Source organism: Cyanistes caeruleus, chromosome 3 (assembly GCF_971803275.1).
Source record: "Cyanistes caeruleus chromosome 3, bCyaCae1.hap1.1, whole genome shotgun sequence".
NCBI lineage: Eukaryota > Metazoa > Chordata > Aves > Passeriformes > Paridae > Cyanistes > Cyanistes caeruleus.
The window spans coordinates 62,960,292-62,980,201 of record NC_141703.1 but is presented as its reverse complement, the minus strand read 5'-3'; the positions used below and the strand labels follow the sequence as shown (position 1 = coordinate 62,980,201).

At 38.2% G+C, this 19,910-nt stretch overlaps 1 protein-coding gene across 11 annotated transcripts in view; it reads right to left on the bottom strand.

Moving 5' to 3' along the window:
• RNASEH2B (ribonuclease H2 subunit B) overlaps positions 1 to 19,910 on the bottom strand; it is an 88,771-nt gene that overhangs the window by 10,696 nt on the left and 58,165 nt on the right. For 7 of the 11 annotated variants that reach the window (XM_086881382.1, XM_086881383.1, XM_086881384.1 and 4 more), the window contains 7 exons: positions 17,411 to 17,518; positions 15,074 to 15,150; positions 12,417 to 12,537; positions 6,026 to 6,090; positions 4,701 to 4,806; positions 1,487 to 1,565; positions 654 to 696 (listed from right to left, as the gene is read on the bottom strand). In XM_086881382.1, coding sequence (XP_086737508.1) covers positions 654 to 696; positions 1,487 to 1,565; positions 4,701 to 4,806; positions 6,026 to 6,090; positions 12,417 to 12,537; positions 15,074 to 15,150; positions 17,411 to 17,518 — 599 coding nt within the window. The remainder of the gene's footprint in view (positions 1 to 653; positions 697 to 1,486; positions 1,566 to 4,700; positions 4,807 to 6,025; positions 6,091 to 12,416; positions 12,538 to 15,073; positions 15,151 to 17,410; positions 17,519 to 19,910) is intronic. The other 4 variants (XM_086881389.1, XM_086881391.1, XM_086881381.1 and 1 more) reach the window with 1 other exon arrangement.

Genomic DNA, 19,910 nt, shown 5'->3' with positions numbered 1-19,910 from the left:
GTTTTCCCTTTACACACTGAGAAAACTAATGTTACGGAGGGAAAGGAGCCATTTCAATTCCAAAAAACAATGATAAAGTTAGCACAAAAGGGCAGGGGAATAAATTGGCCAAGAAGAAACTCAAGGTGGAATTTACAGAAAGGTTTCTGAACATCAGAGGAATGAGGTTATAGAACACTCTTCCAAGAGAAGTAATGGAAATAAAAAATCCTAATGAGACTCACAGTGAAGAATGGTCAGTGTATGAGAGATTATCCAACACGGTTGTCTGGGAATCCATGACCCAGGAGGTCCCTTTCAGGGTCCTCCAAAATTATATATGAAAGAAAACCTATGAGGTCATATTGTCCCATCAACCTCAATAAAACTAAATAAGCAAAACACATATGAAAAATACTGTTGACCAAAACCATAAAATATGCTTCTCTTTTTCTTTCCCCTTTTTTTTTTTAAACAGGAAAATCAACCAAAATACTCCTTATTAAAAATATGAGTGACCTGGTAAACTTCTTGTGTTATTTTAGACTGGCTTTTCACAAGGCCTTTCACCTTACTTAATGTATTGTACCCAGTGCTTGGTCTGGTCCAATTTCAATAATAGCTCAGAAAAATTAACTTACAACACATCTATCCATATCTTAATGCTCTCCTACCTTCAGTGGTGGCTCTGGTGCTGGGCTTCTAAGTTCTGGGAGCCTGCAGAACAAAAGATTTTAAATTAAAAATTAAGACAGAAGAATTGCACAACCTAAAGTTTGGAAATCCTTCTTCATCAAAGTTGGTTTAGTTATCAGCTACTCACACATGACAAGCACTTGCAAAAAAAAGCAGCTCATGGACTGTATATCTGACTTATGAAACTGTTCAGCTATGAGGCTTCAAGCTGCAAATTGCACACTTTTCCCAAAGGCCACCATAACAGAAGCCTTTGAACAGAACTGAACTGATGAGTACGTACAGAGTCCCAGTGATGATCCAAGCCAAGCCTGCTGCTGGCAGAGAACATCAGGATGAGGATGTTGGCTCACCTTCCAGATTTAAATACAAACTAACACAGGTGAGATAAGTATGTCAAACCCAAGCAGCACTAAGTGAGAGGGAAAATGAAAGAGGACTGGGGATAAAGACTCAATTCTTGGCTCTGCTGTTTGTGCTTGACAATTCTGGACAAACTGCTTTTTTGGACTTTCTTCCCACTTGCTTTAAAATAGGATACATTACTCAAGGTTTCATCACACAATGGTGGTAACAGACATATCTGACTTTAGTATTACATCTCCCCCAGCTCACAGTCCCTAACACCATTGGAAAGCCAAAAAGCCCCCATGACCTACATTTGAAAAATCACGTTTAAAGTGTGGCAAATATAATCTCATTGTGCCATTCACTGCAACTTTGATGAATAAATCTCAATATTCAACAGAAGTGATTAAATGGACATTAATCCACACCATGAAAACTATAAGCTAGCTGGAACAATACTTACCCCAAGTATTTTAACAGCTCCTTACTCAGATCTTCAGGAATATATTCTGATATTAACCCATGGGCATACCGTACATAATCTTCAGGAAGAGGTCAGGGAGTGGAGAGGAGGAGAGAAAGAATATTCATGTTACACAGTCACTGTTGCTTTAGCCATGTTGCATGTACTACCATGAGGCACAAGGTTGAATCAATAGTAACAGGCTCCTAATGGATACACTGTGATGCTTCTCTGTGTCGAGTAGTTTATGTTATATGACACTTGTAGGTTTATTTAAAAAGCAAAGACTTACTGCACTCACTTTGTCAGCACATGTTATTAATATCTGCTGCATGTACTTTATAAAAGCTCTTCACTTTCTGAGTGTACTAGATATCATGTATTTTTCCGGAGAAATTAAATTTTAAAAACCTGCAAAAGTAAAAAGCTGACTCAACAGAACATGCAATCATTAATTTTAAAGCATCTGGATCTTACAATTATTTGGCAAGGGCTTCAGTACTAAAGAACATTTTCTGGCTTCAACTGAAAACAATTAGATGAGACAATGAGTCTATTTCAAAGTCTTGTACTTAATTTTCAGTACTTTATAGAAAATGCCAAGGCCTATCTAAACATCACTGGCAAGACAGGATAATTATCTGTGGAAATATGAACTACTAGAAGCTGTTTTCAGTACAGGGCACTCCTGCTATAAACGTTTTTCTGAGACACTGGGGGAAAAAAAAGTGGCCCTTTTATAACATGAAGTCCTAAACCACATCTTTTCCGGTCACGTTCTACACAAGCACTTACTGATCGTGGGCTGGACTTTTTAAACTTGCTGTTGTTGAGGCTGCTAGGGAGTAACTGCACCCATGCACAGGAAGCATTTCCCAGATAGATATTAAGGTAAAATCTCACCTCTGAATTCCAACTCCAACAGACCAGTTTATCTGCTCATATGCCTATGCACTTAGAGAGTTCAGAAGCACAAGGTATACCCACCTTAAGGTAACAAAGAACTAGTTCTTTAGTGCCAGAGATAAATTTATCTTTTTTTTTTCCATTTTCTTTTTTTTTAACCTAAAAAGCCCAATGTAAACTGGCATTGAATGAGAAAGCATTAACAAACTCACAGCAGCAAACACATTTAAACCATACTGATAATAAATTCTTACTATCACCTTTCTGCACTTCTCCTTCCTTCACTGCTTAGTTAATCAAAGATTTTTCACTCTCTAAGCCCACTTCAGGGTCAGGAGAGAACAAGAAATAATTCCAATCCAAGAAAATTTCACCTCAGCACTTAATATGTCCAATTTATTGCTTAAGAAAAATATTCCCATCATTTCACTCTTTGCATTATGACACTGAATGGTGAGTCCCAGTCAACTACTATTATTTCATACTAAATAAAATATCCAATCCCTTTCCATTTCTGACTCGAAGCAATCTTCACTGACTTCCTTTACCAATTTAAAAGTACCTCTATTTGCCTCCTAGGGAGTCTGTGTTCTCACCCTAGAGTAGCTTTGTTATTAACCTTTGTCAAACATCAGGAATACTTGCACATCTCCCTTCATCTTCTGAAAGTAATATTCAAGTCTCATATGATAAACTTCCCCTACTACCTTTCTGCTCTCATTACATCCTCCCCTATTTTTGCCCTACATTTGTAGATACTAACTACATATGCCCACCTATTTTTAAGGTACTGAAATTTCATAATACCCCTATGAAAGCAATTCTTTACAGAAATAAATTGCACTGTCACAGCAATGAAAGGATCAGACGAGAAAATGAGTCTTATTAGAAATAAGTGTTGAGTAATGTCCATTTGACTTCCTGTCATTCACCTTGCCACAGTGGGAGTACCTCCAAAACTCACCTACTTTAAACCCCAGTATTCCAAATTTCAATGGGGCTCTGTCAAACATGAAAACTCAAGGTTTTTAAAAAGACTATTATAACCATGTCACTATAAATAAAGAGCAAGGTGAAAAAAAAAACCCACTGCAGATTAAAATTTAATTCTAAATTTCAGAGAAAAAGTATTTAAGCATAGTCAAGTTATTGCCAGGTTATCAGAGAGATTTAAACTTGAAACTTTCCCCTTTCTTTAAAAAAGTAGGGGCTGGGAAAAAGATGAAAAGCTACTGTGAAGTTAAAGTCACAAGTTTTGAAATTTTGTCTCTTTTTAAAAACAATATATTATAATCTCTGTTCTATAAAACTGTCTATTTGCCTCTTAAATCTCATTTATGTTGCTTCCTTTAATATCATTACTTGGTAGCTCATTTTCCACTTTGTCAGCAAGCTGCTCTGTTTCTTCTTAATTTTCAACAGCATGAAGACTTCTGAATGTCTTTGTAATAAGAAAAAATTTTCTTTGGTTCATCTTGCTCTAAACTGTTCTTAATTTTCATTAACATCTGAAGATTTTATTCCGACTCCATTTTCAGGTTTCTCTATAGAATTTCACATCAGTAACATTCAGGACATTGTCCTTCCCAGCAAAATTGTGAATAGAAGCAAACAGGCTCCCACCAGACTTTTTGGTAACAGGATTGTTACAATTTAATACATCTATTATTAAAATTTTGACCGTAATAATGACACATTTGTGTATTTGTAGTGGGTTGGGGCTGGTAAAACACCAGTGCATCCACAAAAATCATCCAACTCACACATTTATTGCATAAAGTAATGTTTGGACCAGGAGCCTTTTCTCTGTGACCATGACTTCGTAAGACCCCTTCACCATTTTGAAGAATTCTATGAATGCAACATGCTAATATGCCATGCATCCTAATAAAAATAATAAAAATAACAATGAAAACAATCAGGTTCTAACACAGACACACTACTGAGTTGGAACTCATATATATTATAAATATAATTTATTATATTATTTATTCTTTAACACAGTCTCAGTTCAGCAAAGCAATTCAGCATATATTTCACTGAGAAAAATGTTTCCTCCTTGAACTGTGGAGAAGTTAAGAGAATCCCAGCTGAGACCTACTGTTAATTACAATGTCATCTGATGAAGATACCAAAGAACTTGGAAAAGCCAAGCCACACAGTCACAACTTATACGGAATTTTCTGTACAGGGAATAAATTTACTGCAAAGGCCAATTTCAATGTATTTTACTTTCCAATCATGTATTTTATCTCTGCTTATGTGACTTCACAAAAATAGAATTCATTACTATGTTTAGTTTTCTTACCTTCCTGAGCATCTGTGATCTGTTTACTGTTGATAAATGTACTTGCAAGCACCCTTTCACCTACTGATATATCGTTGCTTTTAAGTGCTTTCACTGTTTGATTAACCTACAGAAAACCAAAGAATGAAATGCCTGTATCAGTATTGTTATGCACATGTTAATGCAGTGACAAAGCTCTTGTAATTTTGTTTCAAGCATATAAAACACTCAAGTTATGGACTGTGGTGAAATTTAATATACATTTGTAATGACTAGCAGATGAGCTCAAAAACCCCAAAGAAACTAGCATGTCTTTGAACATGTTGCATGGCAACACAGCACCACTTTTGCATCACCCTAAGATGAGCTGAGCTGGTCAGACCCAACACCCAGGATTATACAGGTGAGAAATGCACCTGCTCAGACAGCACTCCTGAGCTCATTAGGATGGCAAAGACAGTCCTGGTGGAAATCAAGGATTAAGGACTTTACAGGGCACTGCTGTGCTAGATCCAACAGAGAGAGAACTGCCATATGAAGATATTTTCAACAACACAAACAGGTAGCTGTTCCCATGTAAATATTCAGGAAATCATTGCAAAATAGGTATTCACTCCCATGCCTAATCACTGCAGAAAGTGGACCAGATTTTGTGCTTGCATTGATTAATCTAAATGACAAGGCCTCTTCATCATATGATGCATACCATCTTTTTCTAGAGTGGCATTGTATTGAGGGCACATGTGCATGAGTAAAATGAAATTCACCTTCTTTATACCAGAACAAAGACCCCATCAAGCACAGCTGTAACACTAGTTTATTTCTGGCATACTGTATAGACCTCTTGAACAGCAGCATGACTGGATCAGGATAATAGCAACCAAACCAGGACCATTCTGAGTGAACTCTGCCAAAACTTCAGGAAACATATTTGTAGCACAAAACCAAGACAGCTCTAGCCAGCTTCAAAGCTGGCAAAATTTAGAAGCTGTAGCAATCAAAATTCTCCTCTTGTCCATCTATGAAAGGGACAAAGCAAAAGCAAGCCCCTCACCTTATGCAAAGGCTACAGAAATAAGCTGACAGCTTCTTCCTACCCCCACCCCATAAGCCTCTTTCATGGCCAGTCCCATCAAAAAGAGAAATGCAAAAAGCTTGTTAATATCTCTAACACCTGATCACATTCCCAAGTGGAACAACTTTACTGTGATGTCTGTCCTTCTTGGACAGGACACATTCCTTGAACTGAGGCACTGCACATGGCTACAATGCAAATATGGACAAGCTAATAAGCATTTCCATTTTAAACATATAGCAATTTTTAAAGCAAAAGATAAACACAATACCTTTTTCTTTAACCACTTCAGTGTCTTCTCTTGGCTGTATTTGTGGAATTTCTGACTGCCAATCTCTGAGAAAAAACAAGCAAGGGGAAAAAAAGTCATGTCTGGTTTGGATTGCACTTTCAATACCTTTAAAATCTTTTAACTTGCAGATACAATATAAAAGTTAATTTGCATCTTGCACATGTTTGATATCAGGGCAATAAGTTTCAAAAATATTGGAAGCAAATAAAAAACTAAACCAACTGGTAAAACAGACTGAGCTGATATGAACAAGCCTGAACAATTTGACAGTTCTTTAGTTAGTACCTAATTCAGAAAAGCACAGGTTTTATTTATTTATGTGTAATTTTGGGTTCCCTTAATTCACTAAGACTCTTCTCAGCTCTTGCAGTTTCACTTCACTGCCCAGTGTCACCACACTGGTGATTTTAACTTCATAGTTCACAACACAAAATGTTGATTCCACAATTTATTTTTTTGAAACAGATAATCTTAAACTTTTATGTACTGGGCCAGGACAGAGTTGGTTACTGAAGCTAAACCATCCACTTTTTCAACAAATCCTTTCCCTGTCAGTTCTCCTCTCTCATGTCAGTGACTAAAGCAGAATTTTTACTTCTATCTCCCTTTTACATAATTCAATATAATGTTAAAAAAAATACAGAATCCAAAATAGCAAAACTCACTCCTTGTGGGAGGAAGTACATGATTCACTCATGATTTATGGAGCAACACAAATTAACTTGATGATATAAGAATTTCAGAGAGTGCTTCCCCTGTGATAATGAGGGCATCATGAACACTTGTTATTCACATGTCATCAGTTATCTGGAGACACATGAGCTCAAAACACCCAGGCAAAAGAGAAAATTATGAAGGCTCAGGGAAATTTCAGTATAAAAATTCAGTATTCACTCACAGAAAGCCACATTTGGGAAATGGAATCAGATGCCTAATAAGATTTCACAGGAGATTTTGGAGCCTGCTGCTTCAGTGTTCCTTTAACAGGTATTTCAATAAGTTTTAATCTCCTGAATACTGTTCCCATAAATACCTACATCTGTTTCATGTCATTTACTGATACAGTGTCATATTCCAACACTCATTTCATGGATTTTCCTTCTCCCCTGGCAAACAACAACATATTATTTATGATTCCTTCAGCATTTCCTTCTTTGGGGTTTATCTTGGCTCTTCCAAATTGCACACAAATAGTGAACTATTATGTGCTCTTTCTGTGTGCATGGCAGGGGGTATGGAGAGGTCGAGGAAAGCTGTTTGTAAGTTAAAAGTTTAAATCTGTCTCAGCAGTTGCACAATAGCAAAATACAAAAATTCTTCAGAGCAAAAATGAAAAAAAATACATTAATATACACTTTGCTTTATGATGAGCTGCAGGTAAAACAATTAGCCGTGACATTGTTGGCTGCAGGTTTTAGGAGTTAGAAGCTTCTAAATGGCCCTGGAAGAAAAGAAACAGAAATACTCGATACTTGAACCTGCTTCTCAAAGGGCTAACGTGGTTTGGGTTCAAGTACAGTGAGTACAATTCATGGATTCCTCTCTTATCTACGAAAGTTCGAGGAAGGGACATCCTCTGGGCATCATCCCCAACCCATGCTGTAAAATAATTCTAGTCTGGATTCCCAGGCAGACTCCCCCACAACAGCATGATTCAGAGTGACTCAGGGAAAGGAAATGTAGAACTGTGAAGCCATTTTCATTAAAACATGTGAAAAATAATTACACTGAACCCTTCAGAGATCACTTTGTTTGAAAATATTTTGTGTGCTTGACAGTTTTGACTATTAAACTCTAGAAACTGACAATATTTGAGACCTCTGAAGAATTAAAGTGAGTTATGAAAGTCACAAACTGCTGACAAAAGGATTCAATACTGGAACGTGGATTTAACATGTGATGCACATTTGATATTGGTGAGAGTTAGTGACTAGGTTTGATAATATGAGTATATATTGGAAAGCCTTTTGTTCCCTAATGTGTCTGGTGCCTATAAAACTGGTCTGAGACATCTGGAAAGATTGGGTTTGAGAAATACAGATGGAATATAAGTGGTTCTACAATTAAATAATATGTTCAGTGATCGGGTAATCGCTATGTAGACTTGGAAGTTTCCCTGATGTATTGTTGAGCAAACTGCCTAAAGCACATTTTAAAATCCATTTTCTCAGTGTTTTCCATAACTCTGAAACTTATATGGCCCCTTTTTTCCTACCTTCTGGGAATACAAGCTTGGCAATATTATTTAGTTATTCTAATCAGGTAAGTTTTCTTGGCTCTTCATGTTAATCACATCAGACAAGATCACAGTGCAGCTTTTGCCTTGCAAAATGAAACAAAGAGTAACACTCTGGAACTGGAATTCATAACCCTTCTCTACTGTACGTTCAATCCAACGTCAGAATTTATTAGCAAACAACCTGCCTCACCCATAGCCTTACTGAGCTGTAACACACCCTTTCCACAACTACTAAAGCAGGTAATTCAGAATTTAATTCAGCTAAATGAATTTTCAGTGCACTTCAAGAATGAGGCCAGGGAAGGTGGATTTTCTGCTAATTCAGTAAGCGTAAACTGTGAGTGCTCTGGGGTAAGAATTTGTTAGACAGATGTTAAATGTCTTAAGACTAAATGAAGAGTGAAATAATGATGTTGTGAAGTTCTGTCAAGCAGAACAGAGCTGCAGAAGCCCTAACACAACTGATATTTCTTACCCTAATGCTTTACTCCTTAAATGAGAAAGGCTACAAAATGGACAACAGGTCTTAAGAGCCAGAAAAGAGTGAGTACCTGAAGTCATAATGCTGGTATTTTTTACAAGCAATAAAAGACATGAGAATATGAAACACATAGAAGTGGATTAAACAGAAAGGTGATGTGTGCATGACAGGCAAGCAGGTGCCAATAGGTTTGTTGCATAACAGTACTCTTGGTGTTCTAAAAAAAGAAAGAAATCTTAAGAACAACTGTAACCCAATCCAATCCTGAGCAAGAAAAGAAGTAGCACATACATGCAGGTACATGCCTGGGAAAATCCAAGAACATCCCATAAAGCTGATGTGTGCATGTGTGTACAGCTTTCATGACAAAAGCATTGTTCACCTTGCAATTCAAAACAAAACCCAGGAAGTGAACACACCTTTAAAAGCTAATATAATTTGTTGGAAAAATGACACAAACTTATAGATATACATAATATATTACTTAAAATGGAAAAAAAAACAGGCAGTGAAGCATCTTCACTACTGTCTAGCATAATACAGTTTATGGGAGGATGCTCTGATGGATAACAACTGCAAATACAGTATCAGAATGGGTACAGAAGTTACACAAGACACAGGATCTTTTCTACAGCAAATATTTTTTTTGCTTTGGGAACATAAATACTGCCCAAAGGCTATATTGTTGTTTGGAGGAAGTTGCCCCTTCACAAAAATAATCCAGACCTTACCATAAATTCCTATGAAGATTTAGGTTTGACAGCCAAAAGGATGTGGCACCATTTTTCACCTTCTCAGATGGGTGACCAACCTGACCTGCATCATGACAACGTGATCCACTTAGTGGATGAGGGAATGGCTGTGGATGTTGTCTATCCAGACTTCTGGAAAGCATTTGACACTGTCTCTCACAGCACTGTCCTACAGAAGCTGGCAGTTCATGGCTTGGACAGGCGCACTCTTCACTTTCACAGGGTGAAAGCCAGTCTGGATGGCCAGGCACAGAGAATCATGTTACATCCATTTGGCAGCCAGCCACTAATGGTGATCCCAAGGCCAATTCTTTATCTAATATCTTTATCAAAGATCTGGATAGGGGGAATGAGTGCACCTTCAGTCAGCTCACAGATGAGAGCAAGCTGGGCAGGGGTGTGGATCTGTTGCAGGGTAGGAAGGCTCTGCAGAGGGATTTGGAAAGATCTGATTGATGACCCAAGACTGAATGGCATGAGGTTCAACATGGACAAATGTCAGCTCTTGCACTTGGGTCAAAAAACAACAAATCTCTGCAACACTACAGGTTGGAGGCAGGGGCTGAGAAGCTGCTCAGAAGAAAGGAATCTGGGAAAGGAAAGGCATCTCAAACAGTGGCTGGACATGAGCCAGCAGTGTGCCCAGGTGGCCAAGGAGGCCAATGCACCCTTGGCCTCTTATCAGCAATAGTGTGGCCAGCAGGAGCAGGGCAGGGATTGTCCCTGTCAGCACTGGTGAGACCACACCTCAAATCCTGTGTTCAGTTCTGAGCCCCTCATTACAAGGACACTGAGGGGCACGAGTGTGTCCAGAGAAGAGCAACAGAACTGGGGAAGGGTCTGGAGCACAAGTCTGATGAGGAGCAGCTGAAGGTGCTGGGGATGTTTCCTCTCAATGAGGCTCAGGGGGGACATTACTGCTCTCTACACCTAACAGAAACAGAAAGGAGTTGCATTAAAGTGGGAGTCAGTCTCTTTTGCCATGTCTCAAGTGAAAGGACGAAAGGAAATGGCCTTAAGTTCCACCAGGAGACCTTCACATTAGATGTTAGAAAAATGTGTTCACTGAAAGACTGGTCAGGCCTTGGAATAAAGTGCCCAGGTCAGTGGTGGAATCATAGTCTCTGGAAGCATTCAAGAGGAGTCTGGATGTGGCACTTGGAAGTAGGGTTTAGGAGTGACTATGGTAGTGCTAGGTTGACACTTGGACTAGACCATTTTGAAGGTTTCCTCCAACCTTGATTATTGTGTCATTCTGTACACAGAAGTTTAATAGGTCTTCTCTCACCCTGGCTACTTATCACATGTTAGACAAGTTGTTTCAGCAATTGCCTAAAAGCTTAAAAATACTTTTTAATGGAAATACCTGTCACTCCATGAGAAGGCAAAAAGAGTTTTGCACTTCAGATGCATCTGTCCTAAAGAAGCCTTCTCGGAAGTAAGAACTCACCCAAAGAAAAAGATTGTTTGGTCCAAATGATACAAAATGTAACTAAATGTATCTGTAGGTTCTTTTGGAAATGCAGGAGGAATAGCAATATTACTCCACAATTATGTGTTTATGGAAGCACACAATTCCAACTACCCCAGACCCAAACAAAATGTGACAACAGCCTTGCTGCCTAGATTTTGTGCTCCCTCATGAAAGTGAGCACTTTCAACAGAAACATGTCCTGCCCTGAAGTTCAAATGCAACTTGCCTATCTTACTGCACATGCACCATATCAAGCCCAAAATACTTAAACTTGTGCACCTAACTTAACTTCCAACTTCTGCCCCACACAAACACCTTAATGTTCTATGCAGCTGGGAGGAGGTGTGGTCTCTTAATTAGCAGACTTTATTTTTTCATCACCTTTCCTTAAGCCACTTTCCAATTATCTGTAGATCATCGTAATATTTCTTCTCATTTGTTCTTTTCTCTTTAACCCCAACTCCTTGGAGATGCTCTAGTGCATAAGAATCAGACAGCTAACTAGTTTTGCACTTGGTGGTGCAAAAGATTCCTGTATGTTCTCCTGTAGATCTCCATGTGCATGTAGGAAAATCTCCATTCCCTATCATGGAGTTAGCAAGCCTAAGTAGGATACTGTTTAAAGGACTAAAAATAAAAACTGAGGTCTTGCACATTTTGCATACCTGCAAACATGCAAAAATAATGTCATGTTCCTGTCCCTTCCCTAGAAAGCATATATTGTCCTCAAATACAATGAAAGCCCCCACACCAAAGGGAATTCTGAGCAAAGGCTGAGGAAACTATGTACGGAATTGATAGCCTGCTAACTTTCCATTTGAGTTTTCTCGTATACTTATGCATCCAGATCAATTCCTGTATTTTAAAACAATTAAGTCTTTAAGCTTAAACCCACAACACTAAATTATGCAAAGCCAGAAAACTTGTATTCTCCTTTCTCAGCAGCATACTCATTCTTCTCCAGATTTTTTTCTACTTTTTGTTTCAATGCTTTGTGACAAAGGATGAAAAAAGTAAAATGGACCACTTCCATGCCAGACTATCCTACACCAAATAAAGAATTTAGAGAGATGTAAAATTCTGATCCAAGTCAAAGAGAGTTCACAACATATACAATAATGTCAAGAAGCCAGCTCTGATTGGTTTATCATTTTTATGACAGCTAGCAACAAGAGTGCATGAGTTTTTCAGAGTTGCAGCAGATAGTCTGAAATCCACACATTTCTGTTCACAAGACTGCAATGACAAGCTCTAAGCCTAAGCTTCTGTTTTTAAAGTACAGCTGTGTCCAGCACTTTGGTTGCTTGGTAAAGCAAAAAACAGTATTTAAATCTATCTTGTAATGAGGTGACACTAACAAATTGAGGCTTTTTTTTTTTTTTTTTTTTTTTTTTTTGTCCTCCTCCCCCATCCCTTTTTTTCACCTTTTTCCTCTGTTACGTGCTGTATGTACTGTTTAACATCTGCACACTTCAGCAGCAATGGGCAGCTAGGGTATTCTGGGTCTAGCACAACTTGATCAAGTGGCTGGAACTTTCCTTGCTGCTGAAAATACATCAAAGGGATTACAAAAGCATTACTAAAATGTTAAGACACATATAATACACACTACACATATGTATATAAATATATATGCATGCAATGGCCATAGTTTTAAAATAAAGGATTTAAAGAAGATCGTATTTTGAATGGTAACACATGACACGTTCAGAAACTGATTACAAAGCAAGCTATAAATATTTATTTCAGACCAGTAAATACCTGCAAAATGCTGAACTCTTCAAACACTGCACTTAAAAGGCCAAATTTAAAACAACACAGGGAGAAACTAATGTGAAGTACAGCGGGATTTTTTGGAAGATGACATAAGACACAGCAGTCAGTGTGTGCCAATAGTGTTTTAGACCAAAACCTGTTGGATTAAATCCAGTGTCATAACTTCCATTCAAATTTTGCTTTTCCTTCCACAAAGATAAATCTCAAAGGAGAAGGGCAGCTTCTGGAACACAGTATTAACCTTTCACCTCCGCAAAGTCAATTCCAGCTTGGCCAGAGTAGGGAAATAAAGTGATTTTGGCACAACTTAAATAGCCCCACACATGACAGAACCATCAAACAAATTTTGCCATTGCCAAACAATGCATAATCATTCAGCATGGTTTGGCACAACTGGCAACTTTCCCTTTGGAAAGATCCTTTAGTGCATCAGTACAAAGACTGTGTGAGCTTCTCATGCTTAGAGAGTGTGCAGTCTCTGAAGCCAAGGCTGAACTCATTATACGGGTCAGCATGAAAAAACCCACTTGGGGTACACTGCTTTCACTATTAATTAATTCTCTTGCTAGACACTCAGAGGGCTTAATAAAAGTAACCATCTATTGTTATATCACAATAAGAACAAGAAAAAAATCCCAAACAAACACACAAAAAGCAGAACAAAGAAAGTATTTAGAGGGTGCTTTCTCCTTAAAAGGGAAAAGACACAATAGCAAAAAGAAGTGGCAAAAAGAAGTTAGGAGACACAAAAATAAAATTGCAGTCAGCTCTCCTTATAGATAACTTACCTGCTTGTGTCCCAAAGCAAGACAGCTGCATTTACATCATGCATGGGCACAGAGCCCAAGCCAAGAAAGGCGCTGTACAGGAGATGGCTCTGCTCAGAGACACACCAAACAATCCTGCATCACACTATCAAAATCAAAGGATAGTGCAAAGGATAATTCTATGATATCCAGTGATATCCATTAGTTCAAGCTGGAAGTGACTGTGCTGCATTCAGGCTAACCTTGACACAAGACTAGAATACACTGACTTAGGCAAGGCGCTGCAGGAATGCATTTGCCCTTTTTTAGGACCCAAAACAGCTCTGTGCATTTATCTGGTATCATGCCTGGTCTAGAAAACCAGAAAACAATGTACCAAAAAAGTGAAGGGCAGCACATGACTTCCCATGCACAAAAAGAGCAGCAGCATCTGTCCTTTACTCAGGCTACCTCAACACCCCTCCACACAGAGAGGAGATTTATTACTTCCCTAATTTAAGTTTGGTTAAAGCTTTCAGAGGGATGATGAATTCAGAGTGCAGTGCCCAGGGAACAAGCTGAACTACCTGTGGAATGACCTCTTCTGATGGACCATCTTGACCACAGAAATACAGAATACATCTGTACACCCTATACCTCAAATAATTAAACAAACAGAACAGTAAGCTACTATTACAAAGGTATAGGAAGACTTTATTTCTTCACCATAAAAAACACCTGCTCTCCTGCATTCTCCACATGCAGTCTAAAGCAGAAAATAGCAAGCAACCTTGCAGAAATTCTTTTAGAGCAAAAATTCTTAGGATGCATAAAGTGAAACCAACCACAAAACAAAATAAACAAGCAAAATACAACAAAAAAGTCAACATTTCCATTTTATTTTGTGCCACTTTTTTCTCAGGCTGCTTATAAAAAAAAAACCAGTAAATTTGCCTATGACTTTTGATATACTTCAGAAATTTAAGTGAGGTTTTGCAACACCCAAGATAAATCAATGAAGCCATTTTTTAATTACTCAACTCTTGGATAGTCAGTCATCCCATTGCTGCGCATGGCACAGCATCTCTACAAATGCTGTTTCCTTTCAAGTTCAGACTGGCACAGAAATGTTCCTCCTTCCTCCTCCATAATATCCAAATTTTTCTTTCTTTTTCCCCTTTCCCAAAATAACCATTTTACTGATGCCTCAGAAAGGGCACTAGTTTGTTTTGATCTGATGACATGTCAGCATTTTAAATTCAATAGTTCTGGGACAGGCTCTCAGAAACAGACAAAAGAGATTCTCTTCTCTTGAAAAAGAAGGTGATTAGTGCTTGTTGAGATTGAAAGCTGACACTTGTAACATAATTTACCGACCAAAAAACTTGATCCAAACAAAAATACTTCAATGTATTAAAGTAATTCTGCTTTAAATGCAAATTAGATTTCCATTATTATGGAAGCTACTCTTTGTAAAATTAACATAACTTCTGCAGAACTGAAGTCAGAAATAATGTTTTCTCCTGAGAATCCCAGAGAAAATAATAAAGCAGGCTTACCTCTTTGTCTGCCTTTATGAGGTAGTAAAGTATCAGAAATAAGGGGTCCATTGGTGTAACAAACAGGAGGCGCCCATCTAGGTGACAGACATTCAAAAGTTAAAGCTTACACAATATATTGACTTTTTGGGTCTTTAGGATATTTTTTAGGAGTGTGAACAATTTTTTTTTAAATAAGTATACCAATATTTTAATAAAACAAACAGAAAATTTCTATTTGTTATTTTATCTTAAAAATACAGAAATAACTCAATTCTCTACCCTGTCAAACCAAAGCACAAGCTCCACTTCAGGACTTCTGCTTCATGTACTCTGAGTTTTGCATTTTTCTGGACTGTATTAAAACCAGCAAAATTGAAGATGCCCTCTATTGGCAGATTTGGGGGCAACAGAAATTGGTTTGGGATACCAGAGACATTCAGCAATACTCCACCTCTAACACTAGGCAAAGCAACACTGTGCTGGCAGAAGACATAGGCAGGACAAGAAAGAATTTTGAGGGCTAATTAAGTGAGAGCTGTCTTCATCTGTAAAGAGAGAATCTGATGCAGTCTCCTAATGGAACAAAATAAACTTAGATCAGAAAACATGGCTCAGTGTGTTGCATTCAAGGTTACACACAAAGGAAGAACATGGTCTCCCATTGAAACAGACACCTCTGCCCATCTGGAGTTCATTGCAGGACAATGGGTTAGTCAGGCTTTTTGTATAACTGCAGATAATTGGAAACAATGTAACATCAAGGAAATTCACTAATGAGACCAAATAATTGATGACAATTTGACAGCAATTAGCAAACCAAAAGCAAATAAATGTAATTTTTTTGTTTTAAATCACATGATTAAGATAATTAAAGCAAAGGAAATCCTATCATGATGTCCCTAAAACTAACAAAAGATCATGTGGGAAGAATGTGGTTTGGGCAAAGCTGATATCTGACCTACCATGTGTATTAACGACATGATGCTCTGTGTGAGGCAAAGCAAGCATCAGTACTACTTACAAACACAAAAGCTTTGAAATTGAAATTGGAAGGAAAAAAAACCACTAGCCACTTTCTCAAAGCTTCCATTTAAATGCTTTTCATTGAACCTCTAGGGTTATTTTTGGTGGTTCTAAAGATTCAGACTCACTGGAGGTATATGAATACCTCTGCCCTTCTCTGCAGATAACCAGACAATTTGTTTTAACTGCAAACACACAGATTTTTTGGTGTTGCTCTTCTCCTCACTGTTACAGAGATACAGCAGCCCTGACATTCGGGAGCAATTCTTCCACTGTCTTTTTTAAAGAAAACTGAGGGCATGATTTCTTAAGGCAAGGGTTTCCCAAGGGCCAAAATAAAGGTTAGAAAGGGAGAGAGAATACAACATGGACATAATTGGGAGCAGGGAGCAGACCCAGTCTGTTGGCTCACCCCCAAGACAGAGCAAGGAAAAGCTCAGAGACATACTGCTTGCATTGCTTTATGTGCCTGCAGAGGATGTTTAAAAGTTAGCACACACTTTGGGATATTACCGTTAAAGAAGGCATATGTCTGGAAGGGTTGCTTTTATTTATTACTATAAATGGACTTTTCTCTAATGAAAAGGAATAAAATAAATATACCTTAATCTCCTGAATTAATACTTATGGACATGTTGGTCTGTGGACATGCTGGCAGAGAAACACTGCTACATTAACATCCTTACTGAAAAGGGATTGTGAAAGCTGTCACAAGCAAGTTACACAAGTTTCCTCCTCATTTTCAGACAGGTAAGCAGGATCAGAGAATGTCCAGGATAGTACAGACCAACTCCCTTCAGAGGTAACACTGAAATGGCAGCTTTGGACAGCAGGTCTCTCCTGAGAACCCAGCACTTGGGCTGGGGACTGCAGAGGTAATTTAAAGACCATACACTCCAGTGCTTGGAGCTCTAACACACCACTTTGCTCGGCTGGCTAAGGCCTTCCAGCCTTTTATTTTCCTTCCCATAGGATAATACATATTAACTTAGGCAGAGGACTTGCTGGTGTGATTGACAAGGAAAGCTAACTATTTTATGGCACTTCAGTTTGAACACAATTGAATTACTTACTCCTCCTTCCCCCTTCAAAAAATGACAAATGAACATCTGTCTAATTGAGGCTGCCAAAGGCAACCTTTTAAAGAGAAATGACAAAGCCCTCAGCCCTGGTTAAATCCATATGGTAAATGATTCTATCAGAAGGTGGGGATAGGATGCAGCATGTCTCAAACAACTAGGAAAAACACCTGTAAATTTACTAGAAGAGAGAGGGATGGTCTGTGTACAAACATCAGTTAAAGATGGGGGAAAGACACATTATCCAGCTCACCTTGTTGAACAGTCTGACCTATAAACCAGGAACGACGTTCTTCGTGAAAAGCTTTTACTTCAAACAGCTGCTGTGCACCACTATTGAATAAGTAAAGGGTTGCTTCCCCTGTTGAAAAGAAATCTGGTTTGTGTTTGTAAGCTTTCAGAAAAATCAAAAGAATACCCAATATGCTTGAAGAATGTGCCTTATATACATACAGACACACAAACATACACACAGTCTACATAAACTCACTACAAAGAGAGCTCAGACAAAACCCACTATTATATACAGATGTTCATTTACCAGCTCTATAAACGAAACTGAATTTGAATCAATAAATAAGATGTGTGAATAGTTCATCTTACAACACAAAGCCTTTCATCCAAGCCCAAATCAAAATCACTCAAGAAATCAGCTTTTTTCTGCAGTGAAGGGGGAAGATGGAAAACAAGAGAATTCCCTCTCCTTCCATCATGTTTGTCTTGAGGTTATCATACTCTGCATTAGGGGAACAAAAGCCTCAAACCTTTAAAGGACAATTTGAAATATTCTTTTTTTTGTGCACCAAAATGGATTGTGATGACTCTGTATGGGTAGACATATAAAGTAAACAAGGAAGCTAGAAGAAGTTGGTTTGAAGTGCCCATCACAACCTTAATAGTTAGGAAAGGAAGAGGAAAGCTTTATTTTAGGTCATCCCGTAACACAGCTCTGCCATTTCACATTAGTTTTGGGTTACAATGAAAGGAGGACAAACACATTGCAAACAGGACTGGCATTTTCCATATCTGAAATGGAAAGTTTCCACAGCTACAGAAGGGGCCACTGAAATGCAGTCAGCTGAGTCTGTTGCTTCTATCTTGGTTATCAATCCATCTTCAAGAAACAAGAGAAACTACAGCAAGACTGTCCTGCTCAGAGCACATAAATTGCAAAGCTGCAGTGACTTGCAGGTCATGGGCTGGCTCAGAGAAGCCTCAGTGTAAGCCCTGAAAGCTGACATCAGCACTGCTCTTCTCAGTCTGCAGACACCCCCAGACATCCCCAGGTGCGGAGGGAGGTCAGCAAAAATGGGAAGACACGTGAATTCCAAAAAATTACTGATAATGCATTTTTTCCCCCCTTTATCCAAAAGGCTGACCAGATGTTTAACCTCACTTAAGGATATAATTTCAGTACTCCAATAATTTTTCTTTTGGGTAGGGGAGGAGAAGAGCAACAAGTATTCATAAGGGGGAGCGGAGGTTTCAATCATTACCATGTGCACCCTCAACAAGGGTCTACACCACATCAAACTACTCATAGAAGTGCTGACTGAACAACTTAAGACTCCTACCAGTGAGTGTGCTAGCCAAATCCAGTGGTGAGCTACGCAATCTTGGGAAAAAGACCTTCTTCTTACCTAAGTACAGCTCCTTAATTTATGTCATTATGCTAAAAAGACAGCCACCACAGGTTCCCTACAGTATTGTTAGACAGGAACTCCAGAGGATGGAGGGAGAACCTGGGAAACTTTGCTCACAACTTCACCAATGCTTCTTGTAGTACTTCCGAATTGCAATCTGATCCTACTTCATAGTCTTTGTAAGGGATAGAAATTTTCTCCTTTCTACCTGTCTATATAAAAGACAAAGCATACTTTTATTTAATAAAGTGGTTAGCATGAATTCTATAGTGTGCTGAGTCCTTCAGTGCCTACTTATACAGTATCAGGCATCAACAATTCACCTGTTAGACCCAAAGGTAAGGAAAATACATTAATAGTATGTTCTCAATTCTTCCTTTTTCAGACTTTGTATTTATAACAGGCTACATAACTGAAAGTCAGTGCAGGCCTATAAATAAGGTCCTGTAAATTCTAAAGGAACACACCCAGGCAATCAGTACACATCAGGATTTCCCCGGAAAACTTTCCCAAGATCCCTGATTCTACAAGGTAAACAGATCTCTTTTTACACAAAGAAAAACAAATTAACATCTGTGCTTTAAAAAACATAACAAACTACAAAGCCAATATGCTACAGCAGGCAATAATAACACAGGTGGAAAATAGATGTGGTTTTATATTCTCACTGTAAATCTGAGCAATCAAAAAACAGGTAACATGACGAGTAAATGACTTTACATTCTGTATTATCATTTTTGACAATTTTCCTCTTTCAAGAACGAGTATGGTTCCTATACTGTGACACTAAAATGCATCTGAAGACTCAGTTACACACATATATTTTAATACATATAAATACAAGCAGTGAATTTCAGTCCAAAACCATAAAACTTTAATCTATAGAAAAGAAATGAGCTTAGGCAAAGAAAAAGAAAAAACCCCAAAAAATGTTTTTCAAATGGAGTATTAACCTTAATAAAGGCTTACTGCAAGTTTCTGCTGCAGTATCACATATTCCAATTATTAATTAATCATAGCATAATTACAAACCCTTGACAAAAAGAACAATCTGACAACAAGAAAGTAATCGTGGGATGGTGGTGTCATTGTATTGCCTGCATTTTCTGG